The 20,778-nt window shown below is 43.6% G+C and overlaps 1 protein-coding gene and 2 long non-coding RNA genes across 18 annotated transcripts in view; 2 read left to right on the top strand and 1 right to left on the bottom strand.

Moving 5' to 3' along the window:
• Positions 1–16,037, top strand: part of LOC309343745 — a 52,278-nt gene extending 36,241 nt beyond the window's left edge. For all 5 annotated transcript variants that reach the window (XR_014157372.1, XR_014157373.1, XR_014157374.1 and 2 more), the window contains 2 exons: positions 12,727–12,791; positions 15,741–16,037. This is a non-coding gene — a long non-coding RNA (uncharacterized lncRNA). The remainder of the gene's footprint in view (positions 1–12,726; positions 12,792–15,740) is intronic.
• PTPRF (protein tyrosine phosphatase receptor type F) overlaps positions 1–20,778 on the bottom strand; it is a 523,498-nt gene that overhangs the window by 8,919 nt on the left and 493,801 nt on the right. For all 12 annotated transcript variants that reach the window (XM_081865454.1, XM_081865450.1, XM_081865456.1 and 9 more), the window contains 6 exons: positions 19,063–19,186; positions 17,585–17,760; positions 11,351–11,470; positions 9,905–10,059; positions 8,148–8,433; positions 4,739–4,917 (listed from right to left, as the gene is read on the bottom strand). In XM_081865454.1, the coding sequence (XP_081721580.1) occupies positions 4,739–4,917; positions 8,148–8,433; positions 9,905–10,059; positions 11,351–11,470; positions 17,585–17,760; positions 19,063–19,186 (1,040 nt within the window). The remainder of the gene's footprint in view (positions 1–4,738; positions 4,918–8,147; positions 8,434–9,904; positions 10,060–11,350; positions 11,471–17,584; positions 17,761–19,062; positions 19,187–20,778) is intronic.
• Positions 4,908–5,504, top strand: LOC309343755. The gene is made up of 2 exons (XR_014157388.1): positions 4,908–5,382; positions 5,415–5,504. It is a non-coding gene; the product is annotated as an uncharacterized lncRNA (long non-coding RNA).

The following is a 20,778-nucleotide window of genomic DNA, read 5'->3' as shown; positions in this document are numbered from 1 at the left end:
AAGATACTCTTAAGGAATAGGGAAAAGAGATTGAATATAGAGGGAAATTATATTATTATCTTTAAAGACGTCCCAATCAGACTACTTAAACGTAGAGATTCTTATAAATTGTTGGTGCAGGCACTGAAGAAAAATAAAATAGAATTTAGATGGGAATTCCCGGAAGGGTTATCCTTTATATATAGAGGCAAAAAGCATAAGCTATCAAACCAGGAGGAAACCGGGAAATTCTTGAGGAAATATAAAGAATTAAGGGTGGAGATGAATGGAGGGGGGGGAGCGGAAGGAGGAGTTTCAGGAGAATCTGAATCAAAAGAAGAGGAGGGAGGGGGAGGGAGTGGACCGGACGAAGAGACAGAAGGAGAGCCAGAAGAGGAAGATCCAGGAAATTGATAAAGATAAGGAAAATTTAAGGGAGTAATAGAAACAATGGGGTTAAAAATCTGGAGTTGGAATATTAATGGGATGAACGACAAAAAAAAGAGGAATAAAATTGAACAATATCTGAAAAAGAAAAATCTAGATATTATTTGTCTCCAAGAAACGCACGTAGCAAGAAGGCACAGGAAAATACTAATCAATAGGAGGTTAGGAAATGAATTTGAGTCTTTGGATAAAGAGAAGAAAAGAGGGGTGGTCTTTTATATTAAAAATAAGATTGAGGCTAAACCAATATTTAAAGACGAAGAGGGCAGAATAATAGGGGTCCGTATCAATTGGCAAGGAGAAAATTTGGTGGTAATTGGGGTATATGCCCCAAATGATAACAAGTCGGAATTTTTTAAAAAATTGGAAGAGAAAATTTGTGAATTTGTTGATCAGAAAATTATTCTAATGGGTGATTTGAATGGGGTGGTCTCTCTAGAAGCTGATAGGTGTAGGGAAGGAGGAAGTAAGAATGGGAAGCTACCAAAATCTTTCTTCTCAATGGTAGATAATGGTAATTTGATAGATATTTGGCGTCTTAAACACCCACTGGATAAACAATTCACCTTCCACTCCGAACCAAATCAGTCGCTGTCACGTATCGATCAGATATGGATCTCAAGCGAGTTATGCCCAAGAATTAAAACAATAGAAATAAGACCGAGTGTATTCTCAGATCATAATCCGATGGAGTTGGAATTAGAAAGCCTGGAGCTAAGAACTTTTAGATGGAGATTAAAGGATTATCTGCTGGAGGATCAAAAAATTGTTGAGAAAGCGCAGGAAAAACTAAAACAATATTTTATGGAAAACAGCGGTAAAGGAACAAAAGCTAACGTAGTATGGGAAGCAAGTAAGGCAGTAATAAGAGGTTACTTTATCCAGCAGAATGCAATCAAAAACAAGAAGAGAGAAAAAGGGAAAGATGAGATTTTGAAGCAGATAATGGTAAATGAGCAGAAATTATCCCAAAAACCTAATTGCCAGAAAGCAAAAGAAAATATAAAAATTCTACAAGCTCAATTTGCTACAATAATAAATAGAGAGGTCGAATGGAATATAAAAAAATTAAGACAAAAAAACTTCGAGTTTGCAAATAAGTCAGGCAAGTGGTTAGCATGGCAAATTAAAAAGAGGAAGGAAAGGAGCACAATAAATAAAATAAAGGTGGGAGAGGAAGAGAAATCAGATCCTAAAGAAATTAGGGGAGAGTTTCTCAATTATTATAGAAGATTATATTCCAACAAAGAGAAAATTAGTTTAAGGAGAATTGAGAGATTTCTGAAGGATAAAGGGGTGAAAAAAATCTCAATGGAGGAAAGACAACAGCTGAACACCCCAATAGGAAGTGATGAAATAGAAGACGCAATTAAAGAGTTAAAGAGGGGGAAAGCTCCAGGCCCTGATGGATTCACCGCGGGTTATTACAAAGAGATGAAACCCATTTTGGTGGGACCTTTGAAAGAAACTATGGATAACATTTTAAGGAAAGGGGAATTCCCAGAGACCTGGAAAGAGGCATATATTACGTTTATCCCCAAGCAAGACGCAGATTTAACCCAGGTTAAAAATTATAGACCGATCTCACTGCTAAATGTAGATTATAAAATATTTGCGGGGATCCTTGCAAAAAGACTGAAGAGGCTATTATCAGAGACTATTCATGGGGACCAAGCGGGATTCCTGCCAGGACGGCAGATGAGAGACAATACAAGAAATATAATTAACATGTTAGAGTATTTATCTGTCAAGATTAACAAACATGCCATAATGATGTTTGTCGATGCCGAGAAGGCATTCGATAATGTTATTTGGGACTTTATGTTGAAAAATTTAGAGCATATAGAAGTGGGGGAGGATTTCTTTAATGGAGTAAAAGCCATATATACAGATCAGAAAGCCAAGCTGATTATCAATAATATAGTGACAGAAGAGATAAAGATACGAAGAGGAACAAGACAGGGCTGCCCGCTCTCCCCGCTTCTGTTTATAATGACCTTAGAAGTATTACTAAACTCTATAAGGCAGAATCAAAAAATAAAAGGAGTGTTAGTTGGGCAGAATGCATATAAGATTAGAGCCTATGCGGATGATGTAGTTATAATGACAGAAGAACCAACAACTGCAACAGGAGAGATATTAAAAGAATTAGACCAGTTTGGAGAGGTAGCAGGGTTCAAATTAAATAAGAGTAAAACAAAAATAATAGGTAAAAATTTGGATCAGAAACTAACAGAAACAATTCAACAGCAAACGCAAATAGAAGTGGTTAAAAAAGTGAAATATCTTGGCATTTGGATAACACCTAGGAATATAGATCTGTTTAAGAATAATTATGAATCGACGTGGAGGGAAATAAGAAAAGATTTGGAAATTTGGGGAGGGTTGAAACTGTCGTTTTGGGGAAGGATTAACACAATTAAGATGAATGTGCTGCCGAGGTTGATGTTCTTATTTCAAACTATCCCAATAATTAAAGGAAGCCGAATCTTTAAAGAGTGGCAACGAGTGTTGTCGAGATACATATGGCAGGGAAAGAAACCTAGGATTCAATTTAAACTATTAACAGACATAAAAGAAAGGGGGGGCTTCGCCTTGCCGGATGTGAAATTATATTATGAGGCGGTTTGTCTGTGTTGGGTTAAAGATTGGGTAAGGCTAGAGAACAGGGAATTATTAGACTTGGAGGGTTACGACAACAACTTCGGCTGGCACGCTTACTTATGGCAGGATAAATGGAAGATATATAAAGGATTTGGGAATCATATTTTCAGAGGACCTTTAATTGAAATATGGGATAAATATAAAAATCTGCTGGAACCAAAAACCCCACATTGGCTTTCACCTCTAGAAGTCATGTGTGTGAAGACTATTAATATGAGAAATAAATGGGCAACATATAACCAGTTAATAATTAAAGAAGATGGGAAATGGATTGTACGACCATACGATCAGGTTAAAGAACATGTCTATGACTGGTTACACCATCTCCAGGTGAACCAAATGTTCAGGAAGGATCTTAAAGAAAGAGGCTATGCAGAGAAAGAATCTAAGTTCCAGACGGAAATTATAAACAAAGAAGAAAAAATTGTTTCGAAAATGTATAGGATACTGTTGGATTGGAGTTTAGGGGATGAGGAGGTTAAGTGTGTAATGATTCGCTGGGCAAAGGATGTAGGACATAATATACTATTTGAAGATTGGGAAAAACTCTGGAAGGAAGGACTAAATTTCACGGCGTGTGTAACGGTAAAAGAAAACATAATGAAGATGTTTTATAGATGGTATTTAACACCTATGAAACTGTCGAAAATGTATAAGGTGGATAATAAGTGCTGGAAATGTAGGGTTAGTGAGGGTTCCTTCTATCACATGTGGTGGGAGTGTGGAAAAGTTAAACAGTTTTGGGAAAAAATCTATATAGAACTGAAGAAGATTTTAAAATACACGTTTCCAAAGAAAGCAGAATTTTTCCTACTAGGTATATTGGGTTATGTGATAAGAAAAGAGGATCGTAAATTAGTATATTATGCGGTTACAGCAGCAAGAGTAATGCTGGCCCAGATGTGGAAAAAGCAGGAGACACCAACGGTGGAGGAATGGAGATTTAAGCTGTTGGATTATATGGAATTGGACAGACTTACAGGCAAAGTAAGATACATAAGAGACCAAAAGTTCACTGAGGATTGGGGAAAATATGTAGATTACTTGGAATTCATTAGTCAAGGGAAAATAACGCTAAAGGGATTTAGAGACGCACTGTGAAAGACTGTGAGTTATTGTTTAAAGAGAATAGGAGACCAAATAATATGTAAGGTTAATATACATTAAGAAATGTATATAAAAAGGTACAATGACAATATATACTAAGAAATGTGTAATTTAAAGTGTTACTTCGAATGATTTTCGGGAAAGCTAAAGGAAGTTTTGAAAACGAAGATTAAGAAATGTAACCAAAGTGAAAATTAAGTTTCTATATATTTCTCTTACTTTTATTTCTTTCTTTATTTCTATTTGTCTGTGCAACACTTTTATTTCTGTATGTTTATATGTGTGGGCGTGTACATATTCTTTACTTCTATGAAATAAAAATTTAAACGAGAAAAAAAAAAGGAAAAAAAAATTATTTTAATATATTAATGAAATGTTGAAATATTTAGGATGTGGTTAATGTCATGATTTCTACTGATACCATATAATAGCATCAAATTTTTTGAAAAAAAAAAAGTAAAGAAAAAAGAACACAGAGAAGCAGCAGCACAGCAAGACCACAGGAGGAGATTTTAAACTCTGTTTAGAATGACTACATTACCTATAGCCATCTACAAAGCTGGCATTGATGTAATCTGAGCCCTCGACGCCTCGGATTGGCTGCAGGCAAACCCGTGTCAGCTCATAGGGCATAATATTCACCAGGCGGTTTTTGAATTTGTTGCAGGGGAGGTTGGCACTGATGAATCGTGAGGTATGTGCTTTAGAGTTGGCGAGGAGCTGTTAGGGGAGAAGTACAGATTAGAGGGCGACAGGGGCACACAGAAGTTGTAACTACTCTGGGAGGAGCAGCTCCCACATGATGTACACACATTTATTCACTCTGCCACATAGAATAATGACCGAGGTTAACAAAAGATGCAGGAAGCTGGGCTAAAGCAGCCCCTCTGCCCAGATGAAATATAGGGGGCATTCCAGCAGCCTTGAAAAGGAAGAAAATTCCTGCCTACCCTGGCAAAGGTCCTGAGGAGGCAAGACCCTGGGAGGATGTCTTTTCAGCCAAAGCAGGGTCATTTTGCCCATGATGCAGAGACAAGCTCAGCAAGGATCTATAGCCAGTCACAACTCCATGATGAGCGTACCCTGTTCTTCAAGTTCACACTATAGATTTTAGATGCACATTTTAAAACATCTTACTTGTACACCTAAAAACATAGGCTTGTGTGTGTGTGTGTGTGTGTGTGTGTGTGTGTGTGTGTGTCTGTCTGTCTTAGAAGGGCACTTAGGGTCACTCTATAGTATTCTTCCCCTGGGAGCTCTTGTTATTTGCTTTTACTCATTAGCACCTTACTAACACTCATTCTAACTACAGATAGGTAGCCGTGTTGGTCTGCCATGGTCAAAACAAAATAAAAAAATTCCTTCCAGTAGCACCTTAAAGACCAACTGAGTTAGTTCTAGGTATGAGCTTTCGTATCTGAAGAAGTGTGCATGCACACGAAAGCTCATACCTAGAACTAACTCAGTTGGTCTTTAAGGTGCTACTGGAAGGAATTTTTTTATTTTGTTTTTACTCATTCTAACATCATTCCTGACCTGCTTAGAAGCATGTACCTTGCTCTTCTGAGCAACCCTTGCCTTCTGTCTCATGCTGGTGACTTCTGGCCCATGACTGAAATATCCTATGCTTAGAGGGAGCCTCAGCACAGGACACTGCACAGAATACCAAAATTTGTGAGATTGGTATTTTAAGACGTTTGTTAGCACTCATCAGGACCCAAACCTCTGAAGAAGAAAGGGAGTGGGACTCTGGGACTCAAGTGGTTTAAACTCCACAGCTCCCTATCTTCAGAGGCTGCTTCTTAGAAAACATCCAGATCAAGGGGACTTTAATATTGGGACACCCCCTCCTCCAGGATCTTGCGCGTGTGTGTGTGTGTGTGTGTGTGTGTGTGTGTGTGAGTGTGTGAATGAGAGAGAGTGAGTTGAAACTCAGGTTGAGCCCAGCAGTGTCTCCCATTCATTAGACCTACTCAGAAGGAGAAAGCAAGCCCCATATATACTTCTAAGCAGCTCTAGGAAGAGCTGCGGCCAACAGGTCCTCTATTTCCCAGCTGCTCAGGTCCCCCCATTCTCAGCTGCTCAGTGCTAATTCTACAGCTCCAGGAGATAAGCCCTTGTTTAGCCTAGTAGCTTCATCTCCTTGCAGGACAGCTTCCTTGCTTGGCAGGAAAAGGACCATTTTTTACATTCTCTACCAGAAAGAGTTAGGGGACCCTTTATGGATGTGCTGCCCAGTTTCTTTCTAATTGTATGAGGACTTAGGAATCTGTTTTGCTCCATGTAACTCACTTTCCACTCCTTTCCCCCTTAATTCTTACTGCAGCTCTACCCATTCACTTCTTTCACTCCGTGGCTCCTGCTCTGAAGTATGGCATGGCACATACAACCAAGTTGCTTTCAGAAACAGGGCTGCAATCTGAGCTGCTGACATCTGTTGAGGTCTACTACTGACTGCCAGAGGCCTGTTGTTCCTCCTCATTATCACTGCCTACTTGCCTCCACTTTCCAGGCAATAAGCATCAGCAGTAAGAAGCAGACGCTGCCACCTGCTTCCATGTCTGCCTTTCCCTCTGGTTGGCACTGGGAGCAGGCTAGGCCTAGTTCCCACTACCACTGAGTGACAGCTGTTCACTCTCCTCACCAGTATCAATTCAACCAGTCTCCTGTATCATCTCTCTTGAGAGTGGTGGCGGCCGCAAGGAAGAGCAGCATCCACTGCCACCTGCTTGCCCCTTGGCTCTTCTGGAGTGAGTAAGCAAGCGGCAGTAACTCCTCCTCTTCTCATTGTGAGGCTGTTACCACTCTGCTCACTCACCCGCAGAGGACAGCAAGCCAGTGGTGGGCAAAGCAAGCCATCTAGCAAGTAGTGACAGCAGCTGCTCCTGCTTGCTGCCATTACCTCTCTCATGTTCATTGAGCAGTGATGTCAGAATCCAGGAGTAGCAGCATGGCACCCCCCACTTGTTCACTTCTCCTTTGGGGAAGTATTGGGGATTGGGAATAGGTGCAGGTGGAGGTGAGAGCTTTGTCCAACCCCCCCCCCAAAAAAAAACCTCCAGTGTGAGCAGTGTTCAGAGCAAAGAGGCAATGCTGTTTTGCTTTGTGCCGTTTCCACAGCAAGTCAATATTTTGACTCCATGGCTGCTGTTTTGCAAGAGGCTATTCCCAGGGTAGAGCGGGGCTTCCGCAGTCTGTTTCACACTCTACATGCTTCACTGCTTCCCCACAGGAACTATCCCCCGCCCAGCCTTTGCTGTACAAATGCACATCATTGGAGAATGTGGGCATTAGCAAAAATTGCAGCCTGTATCAAGGCTGTAAGAAAAAATTGGTGTGAAGCCGACACAAGTGTGGGTGTTGGTGCTGGCAAGCAAAGACAATTGTGACAACCAGGGGACTTTACTTCCTTAAATTGCACCAGGCAATATGCCAGCTAAGCCTGACAGTGGCCCTCCCTCTCTCCTCCTCCATACTAGGGAGAAGTACAAGTGGAGCAAGGCAGGGGGCACTGGAGCTGTTGACATCTCAAGTATTTAAACTAGAAGCATTTCCAGTGAAGTTGTTCATAGTGACATCAATTACCACTAATGCCCAATCTGCATCTGATTTTGGATGCAGCTCCAGCCACTCTGCAAAGCAATGTTGCTGAGAACTTCATATCAATCTGCTTTTTTATATCCTTGCCAGAAGCTGCCATTCTAGGAGGGAAATGTCGAGGACACTCACTCTGCAATGCAAATGTATTTCAATCACTTCCTACCTGGTTTAGAAATTTACAAAAGAATAATTATCCCTAGAAAATCTCCCTTCAGCCCAAGAATCAACTCTTCATAGTTGCTCACAGATCTGTGAGGGATGACAGGCAGGGGTGCCAGTTCCAGCTGAGCAGCCCCTTGATCACTCTGTGTGTTGACATGTGGAAAAATTGCAAATGCTCTTCTGCTCACCTTAAACTCCAGTTCCATTGCTGTGACACTCTCACCCGGAGGTACCTGACTCAGCTTCTGGATGTGAGCAAAGAGGTTGCGTGCAGGCACCTCAGTGTTTCCACAGGTGGCTGCTTCAAGCAAGGCCTCGTGGATGAAGATATACTGATCCTCAGTCTGCACCATATAGTTTCTTTGTGAGCGCATGCATGTCACATGCCCATAGATGTCCACTGTCTTCTCATGCTTCATCCTCTCAAGCATGGCATCGATTACAATGAAGCAGCCTGTCCTGCCCACACCGGCGCTGTAAAAGCATGGCACAAAACATGAAATAGTACTTCCTTCAGAGTCATTTCTAAGCCTTCACCAAGCCCTGCCCCAACCCACTGCATACTGCAGGGACTGATAATCCTCAAGTTCACACTTTCTCCGAAGAACCCTCAGAGAGGCAGGTTAATGCACCTGAATAGAGCAAATGGAATGAGGATTCTGCACTATGGTCTCTCTGCCCCCACCCTGTGCACACTTTCTGAGTAATGTTCCTTCTTACAAAACCAGCAAACCCAAATCTTCCTTGGTGGAGGCAGAGATGAGCTTTCTGAAGTGTATAACTTGGTCGTGCTCCCAGTGCACAAACCAGCACAACCAAAAACATGCCAACAAACAACAAATGTGATGTCTGACAGCTAAGAATTCTACAGCAGGACATCTCCTTGCCGCTGCTCATGTCAAATTCCTAACAGGGTTTTAATAGGGAGAGAGCGTGTGTTAATTATACACCACTCCCATCTTAACCAGAGCATGAAGGGAGAGCATTAAATACCGTTTCTAAGGAGTTCGTGAGAGCTGCAGTGATGAAGTGGTTTGTTCAGTAATAGTTCCCACTCAGCTACAAGAGATAAATCACTGGCCAGATAAGATGCTGATTCCTAGTGAACTAATGTTTGTGGCTGAAGCAGTCATTTCTTTCCATCCTGAAGTGCAGCAAGAGATTATATGAGTGCACATGCAGATGGTGTGTCATGCTCTGTAAATAGATGGCATATGTATGTTTGTGCAGAATGGTGTCCCATGTTTTCGTGTTGTGAATGCACATACTTGTTAGCAGAATATGAATGTTTGAGCTGTAAGTTTAGATTAGGCATAACAGTTTCCTGAATTGTGTATGCATGGTGCTGGGATATTTCATCTTGCTATGTGGTTCAGTTAGATATTCTACCTTGAAGGTTCATTTTAATATGTTGTAGCTAGCCTAAGCCTTCAGGTACAGGGGGGAAATAGAAGCAAGTCAATAACAGAGTAATAATTGCACGTTTTATGGATGCTAAAGTATGCTTGCATTTTATGTGAGATGGATTTGTGGGTTTCTGTCATCAGTATTATTGCCATTGTTGTTGTGAGGATAAAATGGAGAGAGGAAAAACCATGTACCCCACCTTGAGCTCCTTGGAGGAAAAGGTAGGATAGAAATGCAATAAAATAAATATATAATAAAGATGCAGAATTCCCCTCTGAAATGTTGCTTCTCATACTGTTTTAATTTTTAAAATATTGCTGTTGCTTCTCAGGTAAAAATAGTGAATTAAGTGTTGTGATGATGGGCACTGACTTCAAAGTGCTGCTTATGCTAGCAGAGGGCTATAATGCTGATTTCACTGCTCTTGCAGCAGCAGCGGCGGCGGCACCAGGCTGACTGTAAATCCCAACAGGTGCACCCCTGCCAAAATACAGCGACTGGCAAGCCCTTCCCATTCCTTTATACTGATAGTCCTTACCTGCAATGTACAACCACTGGCCCAGCATCAGGGGGGTTGCAGGCTTTCACTCTTCTCAGGAAGGCTAAGATTGGGGTGGGGTACTCCGGCACCCCATGGTCAGGCCAAGCCATAAACTGGAACTGCCGCAGCTCCCGCTTTTCACTGGACCCATTCTATGGAAGAAGCCAAAATATGCCAGCTAGTGGTGGTGCAGTGGACAGTGGGCTTTTTCTCTGGTTTAGAAATCCCATGCCTTCAGACACATCAGGGCTCAGGATAACTGTACACCAGGGATGGGAAACCCTTTGTTTCAGCCCAAGGGCTGCACTGCCTCATGGCCACAGCCCTATGGTGGGTGGGCCAAAACAGAGGGATAGATGACAAAAGCTCTCTTCAATTGGTAAAATTTAATGCCTTCTAACTTGTGGAGTAAGCAGCCTTTTGTGACTGTAGCTGCTCCCTGCACATACAGCCACATTCTGAACATCTGGAGAGGACTATACTCTCAAGTGTTCATACACACAGCAAATACATACTACCATCCGACATGGCACACACAGACGTTAATACTCACCTCCTCCCACCCTACAAGTAATTAGGCTTGGGGGGAAAGCGGCAACCTTTATGGTGATTGCAGATTGGGAGGGGACAGTTAATTCTTCCCTCCCCAGCTGCAATCTCAACAAATATTGCTCTTGGAAACAGCCTCTCATTTGAGCCAATAGAAGGCTGCTTTCTGTGGGGAGGGGGCAACTTTGGGTGGTGGGGCCTTAATACCTGGGAAAGGGAGGGTTAATTATTTCCTCTCTAACTCTGCACACTCATGCCCCCCCCCCACATTAAGGCTTCAAAACAGACTATTGTCTGGTCAGATGAAAGGCTGTTTCAAGCCCAATTGCTGCTGGGTGTGTGTGTGTGACACTGAAGAGGGGAGGCTGTGGGTTAGATTTGGAGGCTTCAGGGCTGCACGTGGCACCTGGCTGGTGGTTCCTCATTCATTCCATACACTTCCTTTCACAATATGTTCACAATCTGTTCTGTTCTATTTTTGTTTCATGCTGAATTTTTGGCTGCCCACTGTGATTTGTTTTTTGCTGTATTTTATCAGCTGCTTTGAGAGCCATGCCTAATAGCTGTATAGATAGACGGAATTCCTCAGGCCATTGTAACCTTCAGGTTAGTTCACCAGCACAATGAGAACACATGGTTTGGCCTTCACTGAAAGGCCAAGATGCACAAAGAATAAGCTCCTTGGCAGAATAAGGCAAGACTGGGCTGGGAGTGAAATGTGTGTAGATGGCTCTTCCACTTCAGCCTGTATTTTTTGATGATGGGTTCTCTCACTTCAAGCATCTGTGAAAGAGTCAGTGTAAGTCCTTGCACTTGCATGTAACTCTCTGGGAAAGATACTTCCTGGGCGCTCTTGCAAGACCTTGGCTGCCCACACTTTCCTTCCTCCTTTACCTTGTAGAGGGCGAACGTCCGAACTGTGTACGTGGCAAGTTCAACTGTGTCCAGCAATGTCACCTGGATCAGTCCATAGGTCTCTGTACCACGGCCTGGCCAGTACTGGTCACACTTCACCTGCAATGAGAAAAAGGAATAATGGGTCAGTGTTTGGGGGTGAAGTTATCAATAGGCTCCACATATGCCCCTAAGATGCCTCAGAGCCTGGTTTTCTCGCCTTACTCAAATTGCCCCTGCTAGGAGCCAATGGCTGGTGTGGACCCACTCTGAGTAGTGTAGAAATGCAAAACACCTTTACTGCATTTGGCTGAGGTTTACAAAGCAAGTAGGTATTTTTGTTTGACCCTCTACTTTGTTCTGCAAAAGGCCAGTAGTACTGGATGGTCTGGTAGGAAACAAGGAAAGACAAGATGCTTGGTGCTCAAAGGTAGGAATAAGGAGCAAGAATGTTAATGGGCAAGGGGAGTGCAACAGAGAGAAATGGTCTATTCAAAAGCAATTTCTTCCCCTGTAATTTTCTGTCCTTTCCCTGCTCTTTGAGAAGATTGGTGTCTGTAGACAAATGTACTGATCTTTCCTCCCCCTCAGTGGTGAATGTGGGAAGCCTGGCCACAGTCTATCATCCTCTGCTTGGGAATCTGCCAGGGTTCCTGCCATGACGGTCACTGGCAATGTCCTCTCCAGGAGACAGCAGGAGGGGAGAAGATCCTCTAAGTGGAGACGGAGTAGTAGATTCTTGAAGGGCAACTGAGACAGCCAGTTTGAACCAAAAAAAGTCTAGCAAGAGAAAAGAGTCAAACGGAGCCACAGAATGGACATTTTGGGGGTTTTATATTGAGCTTCTCCAGGCCCTGAAGAAATGCCTGTGTATGCCTGCTAGAAGGAGCCCCTCTAAAGGATAGCTGAAAATGCTGCTCTCTGCTGAAGTAGGATTGGCCTGCTTTGCTGGGAAGGTGCCAAATATGTGAGAGATGCATCAAGCTATAAACCATATTTTCATCTAGTTCTCTCTCTTTGTCAAAGCCCAAGAGCTGGAAGTGTGCTTCCTGTCTATAACTGCGCTGTGGGCAGTCCACACAGCAAGGATGAATTTTCCCACTCCCATTTGACTAAGATGCATTAGTGGGGAGCACTAACATATTTTCCTGCATGTAAATTGCTCTCTGTATAGACTTGCTCCTCTATTCCATGGTGGAGAGAGGTGACAGGGAAGATGTCTTGTTCCTTTGCCCAAATCTTCCATATTTTAAAAACTAAATTCAATGTGTGTCTGCTGCTATTCCTCTCCACCTCCTGCTTCACCTATCCACCCATCCGTCCCTTGTACTCTGCTTCCTATTCTGCCTCTTCCTATTTTTCCTTCCCAACTAAAGCCTGGCTACAACAGAACCTCTACAAGGGAGAATGAATGAGGATCACCTGGACCTGTCAAGTAATGGTAAGCTCAATTATTAGCTGTGTGTGTTTCTAGGGAATGGAGGACATGGAACAACACCCTAATTAGAAATCATTGGTGTTCCACCTATTAATTGAGGATATTTTAATGGGTGGGCTTAGTAAACATTTCTAGATAAGAGATTTAAGTGCACCCTAGAACTGCTGGGGTGCAACTTCTTCCACTTCAGAATCACTGCTTAAGGTCAGAAGCAACTTCCTGGGCAGTTGGGGAAGTCTGTAGAGGAGCTACAGGTAGCTGGGATCCTGGTTCTCCTGAGATCACAGAAGTATGTGCTCAAGAAGGAAGGTTTGTTGTCTGGCTTACTGGTAAGCTGCCTCGCCCAAGTGACAGCTAATATAGCAAATGGCAGCACAGGCCTGGCTGTGTCCAACTGCTTCTTCAGCAAATGTCACCCTTTTCCTGCCCAACTCTGGGGAGACTACAGTGTTTATGTTCAAACACAAAACAAACTTTCAAGTACTCTATCCTAGGGTTTAATAGCAAAGCCCAAACTGGTAATTGAAAATTATTTATTCATGACCAGATAAGAGTCACTCACATTTTCTGCCAAATTTACCCATAATGTTTATGCCCCATTTTCAAGCTCTGTAAATTTTATGCTGAAGCTGATGCACGATGGCACTAAACCAGATAAGAGAGTCTTTCTTCTGGCATCACTCGCTTCTCATTAATGTCACGAACACGCTTACTACCTGGAAATTCATTTACTGCTGGCAGTGCCCAGTGGCTCCCTCAATCGCTGGGAAAATAAGGAGACCCCCTTAATACAAGTGCTACAAAGGAAGAATAGCCGATTTAGAATATCTTTACCAGGCAGGCCACATCCCAAGACCCACTGTCTGCAAAATGGGATGAGAGGTCTCTAATATACCTGGGCTTCAGGGCACTTTCTATTGAGCGGTGCAGAAACTGGGAGAGTGCAAGGGAAGTTTCCTATGGAAAAGGCAGTCTGGGCCAGTTCCCCAGAACACATAGGGCCCTGGAGACTCACATATTGCTGATTCTGCTGCCAACTGCAAAAGCTTTGGAGGCAGTGAATGAATATGCTTTTATGTAGTATGCAAACATGAAAGGTGAGGATGATATATGTACCAGCAAGCTGCCAGGCCCTGCAGGTCATAACAAGGCACCAAATAGATACCCCCCCCCCCATATTGCTTGCCCTTCAGAAGATGTGGAAACCTTTTGAAGCATTGAGCTCCCCAAATCCACGAGGTCAAAGTCCAGAGCAACAATACCCACACACAGCATTGCTGCTGGGCCTGAGAAAGTGCTCTCATCTGAAACTGCTCTCAAAGGTCCTAGGCTGGGAGACAGCTTGGAGATAAGAAAAGGGGCAAGCTTGAGCAAGCACTGAAAAAGACAGAGAGAACCCTTTCACTTGGAGAATCCCTAAGTGCTAGGCTAGCGTTTAAGATCACGCATAGGCAAACTTGGCCCTCCAGATGTTTTGGGACTACAACTCCCATCATTCCTGGCTAACAGGACCAGTGGTCAGGGATGATGGGAATTGTAGTCCCAAAACATCTGGAGGGCCAAGTTTGCCTATGCCTGGTTTAGATCAATCTGTTACTCCCACCCATCAGGTACCTGTTTGTCTGATTCCACCCTGAAGCTACTATGACTATTTAATTGACGGTTCCCTTGATGTGGGTGCATCATATCTGTGATTGGTAGTAAGGCAGGCTTCTAAAGAGTAGTGGTATGAACTCAGTTCAATGCAGACAAACAAGTGTGTCAGTGAATCTTCCCCACCCACCATACTTGGCTGGATGGTATGCTAACTCACTGAAGTATGTCACCTTGAGGGTACTACTGCATCCTCCATTTCATAGGAAGTAATTAGGAGGGGGAGGAGGGGAAGTGTGCTACTAGGAGATAATGTGCATCTCAACAAGAAGCAAGGCAGGAGAGAGACAAGTGCCCAAAGGGCCTTACAGAACATGTTATCTTGGAGAAACACACTCTGTGGAGCATCTTCTGATAGCTGGACAGCCCCAAAACAAAGCAAACTGGACTTTGGATATTCATTTATTCTGACACACAAAAAAGGGTCATTTCATGTTTACCTTAAATGCAAGCACTATTCTAAAACTGAAAAGCCTGTATTGGAGTTCCATGGCCCAGTTAATAACCACAGACAAATACTGTGTCTGCTGCTTAAATGCAAGCACACGGAGGCATGTCTACTTGGCAAACTGTTTGTGGAAACTAACTCCCAACCTATTCTCGCAATTTTAGCTCTCTTAAGACAAACGTGAAGGAGAAGAATCACATTGGAGTGGTGGTGGGGAACTGCTTCATGCACAAAGTTGCTTGGCACACAAAGTTGCCGCCACTTTGGTATGTTTGCAGCAGCCATTACCTGCTGCAGAAAACTAGGTTAGCTTTAAGTTAAGTATCACTCTGGTTGCCCTCCGCACACAAAAAAGGGACATTATAGGACAGCAGCTGGTACAGAAAAGGACAAGAAAATACAACAGGTCAATCATCCTTGTGGAAAAAGGTTTTGAGGGTTATTTAGCTTTGGGGAAAAAACATTACTGAGGAGGGGCTGGATAGAGATCAAGAATGGTATAGGAAGAATGACAAGGGGAAATTGTCATAAACCTTGAGGCTATTCATTGAAATTAAAACGAATGGTTTTTTAGTTAAACAAACTTCGCTGCAGAATGCATGATTAACTTCGCTGCAGAATGCTGTTATGCAGCTAGAACAAATTGTTTTCAAATCAGGCTAGATAAAATATGGGAAGGAAAGAAACATAAATGGCCACTACGTCAGATGGTGGGAGAATAGCAACAGAGAACAGATTCTCATTTTCATTCCTACTTTGTAAAAATGTCTATTATATCTGGGGGTGGGGGCAGTGTCAGGAAGTCAACCATATGGACCACTGGTCTGATCCAGCCTAGCATTTCTTATTAGGCACTGGCAAAGACTTAGCAACAGCTGTGCAAATCCACGATGAAGGAGGCTACTTTCACACTGCTGACTGAATGCTTAAGGCGGCAGGGGGAGATACACTTAACAGGTACCCCCCACACCATCCATCAATACCGACAAGCTTTTTCTACAAGAATCTGGGGTTGATTCCTTTTTGCCTAGGATGGAGCATAGGCTGGTCCCTATTGCACTCTCTGTAACTCCGTTCTGTTGTCCTCTTATCACACAAAGCACTGGTGTTCTGCTTTCAGCAATAAAACTCAGCAAAGCAAGGAAGGATACATGCCTGCGTTTGTCTTTTCTCCCTCCACATACATCACCCCCCTTCATTCAGCTACTTCCCTCTGTCTGCAAATTCCCCATTTCCAATCTCCTGACTCAAGTCTATTTGACTAAAGAGACGAGTAAACCACAGTCCAAGTGCACATCTCCCTGCCCTGTGGTTGGCATGGAAACATAAAATATTCTGTGAGCATAAATGTTCACTACAAAAGATGGTACTTTCTGGGGAACCCTCCGCCCAAGGTTCTCCACACTGAAATCCATGTCTCTGAGGATATCTTTAAACACATGCATCTTAAGCTCAGTGATACCCAGGCAACTGGGAAGGGCACAGCTATATGGGGGTGAAAGAACCCTTCAGAAATCCCTGTGCACATTCAAAGAGTAAACATTGGGATAGGGATTGAAATCAGATCTCACTATTTGTTATGTCTGACCTCCATGTGTTGGGGGACACATCTGCACAATAGCCTATGCATGAAGAGCCTCCCCCGCCCCCTTTGCCAGCACATATCATACTAAAAAGCAACTATCCATTTATGTGGTAGCTACATTCTGGGCCCCTGCATGCACATGTAAAATTGTGTAAAATGGGGAGCAACTTGGAGAATCCTAGTGACTTGCATGGAGACTCACCCTAGACCCACCAAAGAGGGTTTCCTTGCGAGCTGGAGGGGCAGTGGGGCTTTACTGAGTTGCTCAACCTTCCCGCCAAACAGCTGACATGTGGGGCGGTGCAGCCACTGTTGCTGCTTCCCCGTGCATCAGCTGAGCTGACCTCACATTGAGGTCCTCTTTGGGCTCTGGGGAACGTCTCCTCGTGAGCCAGGAGGACTGTCCAGGGAGCTCCATATTTCCTCTGGGTTCCCAGCACTGCTTGTACATGTTGGTTGTGTGCAAATACATCACACATAAATGAAGAGTTGTTGCCTGTATAGAAACTTGTCCTCTAATGAATGGAAGTTGGGTCCAGCAAGGTGATGGGGACTTGCCACAATGGTTCCGATTCCTTCCTCCCACTTTGAATGCCTTTGAACATCTGCATTATGCCTTTGAGCATAAGGCTGGAGAGGAGCTCCACAGCCCTGCCTCTCAAGCCACTGTTTCACACAGGAAGCCATGCTGAGTTTTTATTCTTTGTATGTAGCTCTATGGGATAAGATTCCCATCATGATTCACTGATGAAGCAAAAACTCCATCAGACTGTGAAACAGCCATAGAAATTACCATTCCCCCATGTCACATCACTCATTTAGGCCGTTGGAATCTGATATAAAAAGTATTCAGTTATGGATTTCTAGAACTGGTCAAGGTGGGGAGGCTATGCTTGATGATCAGGCTGGCATTAAAATCCTAGTACCATCTTTGTCTATAATGTTATATTCTATTTTCCTCAGAGGCCTGCACTTAGGACCCCTTGCCCCATGTCACAGTACCATATGAGGCTGCTACTAATATCAGCTGCACTGCATGCACAGAATCAACATGCACCACATTTCTCTGACTTGTCTCTGCCCAGAAGAGAAGATTGCACTTGTCCATACCCGAGACTTCTCCTCCAACCGGGTCATCATGACGATAGTTGCTGTGCGCTGTTCCCATACCATCCTCCAGAAGTCACTGAGTGTCTCTGGCAAAGGCCCTTGTGTAGCAATGTAGGCATTCTGCTTCCGGTAGCCATCAATGTAATTAGCATTGATGTAGTCACTTCCAGGAACACCTGCATGACAAAGGAAGAGGATGCACCTTCAGGGGGTTGAGAAAACAAGGGGTTGCCAGAATCCTGGACCATGCTGGTAGTGGAAACAGACTGTACTACAGGGAGTAGTTGTTAAGAGATGTGAAAGTGGTTGGGGAGAGGCTTCCTATGATGTACTCTGGGGGTGGGGGATCTCTGGACTGGGGGCCAAACACAGCCCCCCAAACCTCTCCATCTGGTCAAGTACACCCTCCCCAGGCATGCCCCTGACTGACCCTGCATCACAGTCTCTTTGAGTGTTTTTGCCTGGCTGGAATGTGTCACTGAACTCTGATAACGCCTTACACGTGCCTGGGTGGAGGATACAAAGGGGTGTATGTAGCTAGTCAGCTGTACAAAAGGTAAAACATTAACATTTGCTGCTCTGCCATTTTTGCTTCAGCTGCCACCCAGTACTGGCATGTGTTCCCTGAAAGGTTGTCCAGGGGAGAATACAGCCTGTAGTCTGCAAATGCTCTCCACCCCTGGAACACACTTTACTTCTGCCCAATTTTCACTGATAAAATGGGTCTTCCAGTTCTGAAACTGGACAAAACCCTGCAAACCTGTTTACCAGAGGTGAAAAGGAAGGAGTAAACCATGCAAAGGGGGGGGGGGAGAGCAAAGATCACTCTTTCAACCTTTCAAGAAAGCTTGCAGCATTTTACATTTTTTAGTTTAGAGAAAAGGAGAGTAAGAGGTGACATGATAGAAGTTTATAAAAGTATGCATGGTATGGAGAAAGGGGATAGAGAAGGTTTTCTTCTTGTCTCATAACACCAGAAGCTGCAGACATCCAATGAAGCTGAATGTTGGAAGATTCAGGACAGATGAAAGAGAGAAAAAACTTGTTCACAAAGCACATAGTTAAACTATGGAAATCTCTCCCCTAGGAGGTAGTGATGGCCACCAACCTGAATGGTTTTAAAAGATTAGACAAATTCATGGAGGAGAGGGCTATCAATGGCTACTAGACACAATGGCTATGCTCTGTCTCCACAGTTGGAAGCAGTAATGCTCCTTAAAAGTTTTTAGAATGGTAATGTGTTTAAAGGCTGATTTGCATGGGTTCTCAGAATGTGCTCAAGTGATTCAGTGAAAAAAAACCAGTAAGGAAACCATGAACTCTTTGGGTCACTGAGTCCACTAGAATGATACCCTCTAAGTTATTCTGCCAGCTGGAACATGGTACAGTTACTTGACATCACATGAAATGGGGATTTGAACCTCAGGTCTGATGCACTGAGAATTTTGTTAGCATGAGGTGCTGCTAACAACACTTACCATCAATGGAGGTCAGAATGACACGTGAATGGTCATAGGCAATCACGTTTGCATAGCGGTTCTTTGGTTTGTTCACTTCCAGGTTGGAGTTCTCCCAGGTGAACTGCTGCCCGGGATCAATCGACTGCAACAAAGAAGAGGAGAAAAGGAGTGCTAAAACACAAGTTCTTTCTGTCTCTCTCAATTCATGGCACGATTACAAGCTTTCACACTTCTGTGTGCATGTATACCTTTCAACTCTGAAATAAACACCAGCCACCCTAGAATGTGAAACAGTATGGAAAGAAAGTTTTGTATGCGAGAGCTTGTGAATCAGCTTTCAGATTGATTTGCCATCGGCACATTCAGTCTGGGCAGACCCCCCCCCAAAAGGGGGGGAAGCCTTGCCTATCTTGAAAGTCAACCCCAAAAATTGAATTGGCCCTTTACAATCAATGCAGCAATTAAATACTTTTTGCACTGTGTGAATTCTCTAAAAGTCAAAAGCAGTGATTCATCTTGAGTTGGTGAAAGTTGTCTCATGAGTAAATCCTCTGATGTGCAGCATCTCTGCAAATCTGGGCCCAGTGAAAAAATACAACTCCCAACTGTCTTAGAGGCATTATTGGGCAAAATACTGTAACATCTTTAAAAATAAGCTTGAGGACAGAAGCAAACATGTATAGTAGATATATTCTCTCTTAGGCATGAACAGTGTTGTTTGCATCTAGGATGAGTCTGTGTTGCAGGATTAGAACCATTGTATGAAAATTGCAGCGGGTGGCGCTGTGGGTAAAACCTCAGCGCCCAGGGCTTGCCGATCGCATGGTCGGCGGTTCGAATCCCTGTGGCGGGGTGAGCTCCCGTCCTTCAGTCCCAGCTCCTGCCCACCTAGCAGTTCAAAAGCACCCCTAAGTGCAAGTAGATAAATAGGTACCGCTTTATAGCGGGAAGGTAAACGGCGTTTCCGTGTGCTGCGCTGGTGCTGGCTCACCAGAGCAGCTTCGTCATGCTGGCCACGTGACCTGGAAGTGTCTCCAGACAGCGCTGGCCCCCGGCCTCTTAAGTGAGATGGGCGCACAACCCTAGAGTCGGACACGACTGGCCCGTACGGGCAGGGGTACCTTTACCTTTATGAAAATTGCATGGGAGCATTTTTTGACCAAATATTAGGAGAAACTTGCTAATGGTAAGAACTGTTTTGACAGTGAACAGAGAGCCTTGGAAGGTGATGGGCTCTCCTTTGCTGGAGGTATTTCAGTAGGTCTGTCAGAAGTGCTGTGGTTTAATCATGCATTATAAATTGTGCATTCAGCAGGCTAGATGAGATGATCTCAAAGATCTCTTCCAACTCTATGATTCTAATGCAAGTCTCTCTCCTCTGCACACCAGTGAGGCATGATATGTAGGGAGGAAATGGTGTGTATATAATCAACCTTTTCCTTGCAACCTCTCCAGCTGCTTTCCCACCACTTGATGTGGCAAATAATCATCTGGGAATAAAGCATCTTGGAACGTGCTCTGTGGGTGGATTAAGAGTTAATAATTTATTCCAATTGTTGTTTCAATCCTGCAAATTCCTTCCAACAGTACTCTGCAGCAAAGACACAACCACCCTGGTACCTAGACCCTTTTGCAGATCACCATATAAATTTGGCCTTTAAACCAGACCCAAATCCCTGAACGCTTAAGTCCTCTCTCCCCTTCTGCCACAGTGATATCTACTGTGTCAGGCTA

Source organism: Podarcis erhardii, assembly GCF_964252035.2.
Source record: "Podarcis erhardii genome assembly, chromosome: 6".
Classification (NCBI taxonomy): domain Eukaryota; kingdom Metazoa; phylum Chordata; class Lepidosauria; order Squamata; family Lacertidae; genus Podarcis; species Podarcis erhardii.
Note: the sequence above shows the minus strand (reverse complement) of the source record. Positions and strands in the feature narration are given on the sequence as shown.